The sequence below is a fragment of the Narcine bancroftii genome, chromosome 2 (assembly GCF_036971445.1).
Source record: "Narcine bancroftii isolate sNarBan1 chromosome 2, sNarBan1.hap1, whole genome shotgun sequence".
NCBI lineage: Eukaryota > Metazoa > Chordata > Chondrichthyes > Torpediniformes > Narcinidae > Narcine > Narcine bancroftii.
The window spans coordinates 97,017,038-97,023,033 of record NC_091470.1 but is presented as its reverse complement, the minus strand read 5'-3'; the positions used below and the strand labels follow the sequence as shown (position 1 = coordinate 97,023,033).

The window sequence follows — 5,996 nt, the reverse complement described above, 5'->3', positions numbered from 1 at the left end:
TCTTTGGCAGCCTGCCCTGTGTCATCTTGTAATTAAAATTTTAACTGAAGCACACATTTGACCCATAACCTATACAACACACCACCAGCTGCAGACAACCACACTTGCAAGTGGTTAGGCTTGAAACAACTGATTAAGAGCCATTGTAGAGGTGTACAGGCTGTAACTCTGATAAGTTGAACAATCAGTGGTTGGGGCTCGGAATGTCCTGTAAAATGTCAGTTGTGCTCCCTCCCAGTTATACATTACTAAACACAGTAATCTGTTTCAGAAATTGTATTTTGTTAAATCCATTAATTTTGTACTATTTTTCATGATGTTGTTGCTATTTCCAACACTTTCCACATTCAAAGAAGACATATAAAATCAAATCTATTGTGTTTAAGTCGCCTAACAATTTTTAGATGTAATTTTCAAACTAAAGTTATTTCAAACCAATCGAAAAATAATAAATTAACAAAATAATTTCAAATGTCCTAAAATTTAAACTTTTTTGAGCAGTTGGAATATTCAAAACTAATTTTCATATGATATTTTGCATTCTGGAACTATAGGCACTTGTATCAATTTCAAAATTCAATAAAATTTCACATGTCCATTGTGAAATTAAAGTTGATACAACTTATTTCAGTCTTCAAAGTAATATTTTATTAACTGAAGGAAAATAGAGAATGTTTTTTAAAGCATGGTGAAAGAAATTGCAAATCATTACACTATACAGTGAAGTAAATCACATTCTTTCTTCTACATCGCTGCAGATATTTGTAAAAGCAAAAAGTTACCCTCCTTGGTAAAACAAAACACTAACACATCAACAAAGGATTTTTTTTAAAAGATGGAATTCCACACAATTTGTAAAATTTGAGGCACTTAAACTTTTTAAAGAGACATTGTTCTCCAAATATAAAAATCATTCAATTTATACATTTTGGAAGTAGCAGAATTTTTTTACTTGATTTTTTTTATTCCATTAAGAACTAGATTCAATCAACTCTAAAAATTAAACCTTGGCCAAAATCAGCTCTACATTTCAAACTGGTACCGATACAATTTAATTTTACTCCAAGAAAATCTTGTAATAATTCCACCTCAAAAAAGTTTCAATGTGTGCTTGATTTCATAACTCCAAAGGAAATGGGCCAATGACAAGAGCAGTGGTTCTCAACCTTCCCTTCCCACTCACAATCCCTTACCAATCACAGACCACTTATGGCATTGCTTAAGGTGGAATGTGAGGTATTTTTTAAAAAAAGTTGCCCCACCCCTGGTATAGAACTTTATAGCAAAGTCAACGAAGGGGGAAGGAACTTCTAAAAAGTGTTCAAGAAATATTCTTGGCCCAATCATGAAGGAAGTGTTATTGGATCTGATGCTAGGGATGGAAGAGGGTCAAATGCTTGTGACAAGACATCACGTTCCAAGGTTTAGACTAGTGATGGAATAAACAAGGAACAAATCTGAAGCAGAACTTGGACGAGGGATACCTTCAATGGCAAAACTTGGGGTGGGGTAGACAACTCTATAGATTCACTACAATCTGAGAAAAAAAGATCCCACACAGTTTGGTTTTAAATGGCCACTCCCTTATAATGATGTCCCCATGTAAAATAGAAAAAAAATGATAGAATGAAACTTTATTAAGGTATATTATAATGTGGCAGCATATTAAACTGATTCTGCATTTCACCAGTTGAATGGATGATCCAAATTGCATGTAGGCAACGAAATTAAAGTTCCAATTCTGCGTCAGTCTAAATTTTTAGAGCACTGCACTACACCAAATGGAATAGATTATGAAACAGATTAATAGAGCTACCCATCCAGAAACAGCTTGCACCCTGCTACATCACACTATGGAGGAGCTGAATGTAGAGAAGCTGTGTCCCAAGCCCTGCTGCTGGCAACTGATGAACCTTACCCTGTGAATCAGACAGGGCTGCATACAGCCTGGTGGGAGAATTGCATTATCCTCTATTCAGTGTTGATATTAACTGGAGCTACAAATAACATAACTTTGCCACGTAACGTAGATGTTTGCAAATCTTTTGGTGCATTCTGTACACAGGTCTAGTAGAGAAAGGAACATTGAGATTTGTTGGCTTTTCAATGATTGCATGATTAACTAAATATCTAATCTATATACTGTACACATTTAACAAACAAGCTAAAGGGGGTATCGTTTGGAGAATATCAGTGCTATTAACAAGATAAGAAAAGATTCAATTATGAATGTCGCTGTAGTTTGCACAGTGTTTGAGATCATTCGACCTGTACGACCCCTCTGTCTTGTTGGTTTCTACAAACACTTTGTGTAATATTTGTATTTACTTTTTTTTTTTTTTACACACATTAAATGCTACACAGAGTATTGTTATATTACTGCACTGAACCTTAAACAAAAGCTGATATCTACAATTACATTTTAAGCTCATCCACCATTTACTAGCCATATATGTATGTAAGGATCTTGAGAAAAGGAGTTGAAGATTCCTTCTGGAATATATTTCACTCAGTTCTTTACTTATCAGGACTCATTGCAGTCCCAGTCTCACTGAACGGTGCACTGCTTTTGAAAGGAGGTTCTATTCATGGACATCAGGTGGCACTCATTCATTCACTCCGCTCTCTTGGTTCTCGATATTGCCAGTCTATGTATTCGAAGATATCTCTTTCACTCTCTACTGGCAGTGGTTCACCTGGAACTCCTGAAGTCAAGAGAACAACAAAGTTAATAATACAGGAACCATTTTACCAAATATATTAAGTTAGAGTAGAATAAATGAGCAAGACAGGAAGACAGAAAGATTCAATGTTTCAGTACAATCTGGGGCTACTGTGGAAAGTCAAGTACAGTAATATACAGGCTACATTCTACATTCAGTCCTGATGCAGGTCAACTTGAGATGATGACTATCCCCTCGCCTCCACAGCTGCTGTTCTTTTGGGAATGCTTTTTAAAACAACAGACGGCATAGCATCTCAACTCTGTGGTCGACTTGTGATACTTCATTCGAATGGATACATTTATATTTCATGTGTGAGCCATATTAAGCTATTCAATTTTTTAAAATTTAGACACACAGCAGGATAACAGGCCATATCAGCCCACGAGTCCAAGGCCCCCAATTTACCCCCATTTAACCTCCACCCCCGGTATGTTTCTGAATGATTGGAGGAAATAGGAGCCCCCAGAGAAACCCCACGCAGTCATGGGGAGAACATACAAGCTCTTTACAGACAGTGTGGGATTCGAACCCCGGTCCGGTTCCGATCACTGTAAAGGCACTGCACTAACCACTACACCACCCATACATAGCAGGAGTAATTGCAGCTGAATCAGGATACTTATAATCAGGATTTGCCAATAAGTAATTATTGGACAATACTGAGAAACAGAAACAATGGGGGAAAAAAAATCAGTTAATTCAGCATAGACCAGAAGTTCCACTTGGGCACTTCGTGTGTGCAAGACTTAGCAAACTATTGGACTTTACTTTCAAAGCATCACTTAAAAATCTGCATTTAATGCAATCTTTAGAGGCCTAACACTGACTTTACAACAGAAAGTGATCAGTTTTGAGTTGAAACTCTCTAAATTTATCAAGTAATTCATGATTAAACAGTTTTCAATGAGATTACCACTTGCAACTTTGTATATAGTGTCCTTCCTAATGCTGACCTTCTACTAAAATACAATTTTTTTTAAAACCACCCAGTATGGAACTGTTCAAACTTCTCTCAGTGGGCGGCATCGCAGTTAATGCAATGCCTTTACAGCGCCAGCCATTGTTAGGTCTGCTTTGTTCAAGAATGAGTGATTCAGACACCAGACTGAGTCGAAATCAAGGTTCTTTATTACCGGATTGTAACACTTGCAACTAACAGTGTTAGTTGGAGAAGGCGCATTCTCCGTTATCAGCAAGTGGTGTTTTTTTTATACCTCAGGATACGTACTTAGTAAATTATCATACCATTACATTGTCCAATGAATAAACTGTTGCTACCCTTCTCTGTTAGTCTGCTGCACATCATTCTTGTTAGTGCAAAGCTTATCTTGAGTGTACAAGGTCACATCTGCATTCTGTTACTCCTTAGTACTGGGTGACTCCTTCTCCGGTCCCATCTCATGATGTTTTTACCTTACACCATCGGGACCGGACCAGGGTTCAAATTTGGCGCTGTCTGTAAGGATTTTCTATGCTCTCTCTGTGTCTGCGTGGGTTTCTTCCAGGTGCTCTGGCTTCCTCCCACCCTTCAAAAATGTACCGGGAGTTGTAGATTAATTGGGTGTAATTGGGCAGCACAGACGCAAAGACCTGTTACCGTGTTGGATGTCTAATTTTTTTTAAATTAAAGGAGAAAGCAATAGGGTGCAATTAACATTGCTTGAAAGATATGTTGCATCACATTGAGTCTGAACTCTCAGAATTTAGAGCCATTCCTGTCAAAGATCCTCAAAAGCAAATTGCAGTGCTAGAATTAGTAATAAAAGTCTGTGTTCGCATGCTGCAGCTCTGTTGCAATGCAAGGAGCACAACAGGGTGCATTATTCTACTTCAATTTCCTCACAGAAAAGAAGTTATTTTGCTTTTTTCTTTGCTTTTGCAACCACCGACACTCAGTCAGAAAACATTTCCACATCCAAGTCCTTTGATAAAAGTAAGGGAGAAAAGATTAACCCAGTTTCTTCCCCCCATAATCCCTCACAGAACAGGCAAAATGAAAGTCTGGCTTATACACTTCATACAGACCCCAGCTAATACATGTGGAGGATTTTTGACACAATGTGTTTTTTAAATGTGCAGATGAAACTAATTAGGGCATCAAGCATTTACCACATTATCGTATTCTCCTTTACACCACTGCCAACACTCAGTTACTCATTGAGTTAGCCACAATATTTTAAACAATCTTTTCACCCCTTTTCATACATTCAAAAACAATAATGCAAAATGAGGACATAGATCATGGTATTTGTAATGTTGGCTGCCATCAATTTTTGGTTTTGAGAGATGTATGAGAATAACTGCTAAAATCATTACTGCACAACTGCTGCAGACATTTTCACGTGTGAAATATTTCCAATCCAATGCACTGAAAAGAAGCTCAAAATGATTTATCAAAGCACAGAGAAATAATTTTGACCTCATTCATGAAAAGGATAAAACGAATTTAAATTGCAATAATCTAGTTGACGATAATGTATGAAATGACAATTAAGAGTTCTCTATCAGGGATCCCAGGCTGTGTGCACAATCTCCCTATGCAACTCTCACACACTGGTGACCCGATAGCCCAGTTCAGCACCAACAAAATCTACAAATTCACTGATGATACCATTGAATAACTGGAAACGATGAGTCAGAAAACAAAATGGAGATCAACAACCTTGCTCTCAATGTCACCAAACCAAGGATCTTATTGTTGATTTTAGGAAGTAGAGGTGAGAGACAACAGAATGCTGCACATTGATGGGGTGAGAGACAACGCACCACTGCCCGTTGATGGGGTGAGAGACAACGCACCACTGCCCGTTGATGGGGTGAGAGACAACGCACCACTGCCCGTTGATGGGGTGAGAGACAACACACCACTGCCCGTTGATGGGGTGAGAGACAACGCACCACTGCCCGTTGATGGGGTGAGAGACAACACACCACTGCCCGTTGATGGGGTGAGAGACAACACACCACTGCCCGTTGACGGGGTGAGAGACAACGCACCACTGCCCGTTGATGGGGTGAGAGACAACACACCATTGCACATTGATGGGGTGAGAGACAACACACCACTGCACGTTGATGGGGTGAGAGACAACACACCACTGCATGTTGATGGGGTGAGAGACAACACACCACTGCACGTTGATGGGGTGAGAGACAATGTACCACTGCACATTGATGGGGTGAGAGACAACGTACCACTGCACATTGATGGGCTGAGAGACAACGCACCACTGCCTGTTGTTGGGGTGAGAGATAACGCACCACTGCACA

At 39.0% G+C, this 5,996-nt stretch overlaps 1 protein-coding gene across 8 annotated transcripts in view; it reads right to left on the bottom strand.

Moving 5' to 3' along the window:
• Positions 1–2,415: 2,415 nt before the first annotated feature.
• polb (polymerase (DNA directed), beta) overlaps positions 2,416–5,996 on the bottom strand; it is a 67,481-nt gene continuing 63,900 nt past the window's right edge. For 6 of the 8 annotated variants that reach the window (XM_069917556.1, XM_069917559.1, XM_069917563.1 and 3 more), the window contains one exon: positions 2,416–2,705. In XM_069917556.1, coding sequence (XP_069773657.1) covers positions 2,611–2,705 — 95 coding nt within the window. In that variant the 3' untranslated portion in view covers positions 2,416–2,610. The remainder of the gene's footprint in view (positions 2,706–5,996) is intronic. The other 2 variants (XR_011351514.1, XR_011351515.1) reach the window with 1 other exon arrangement.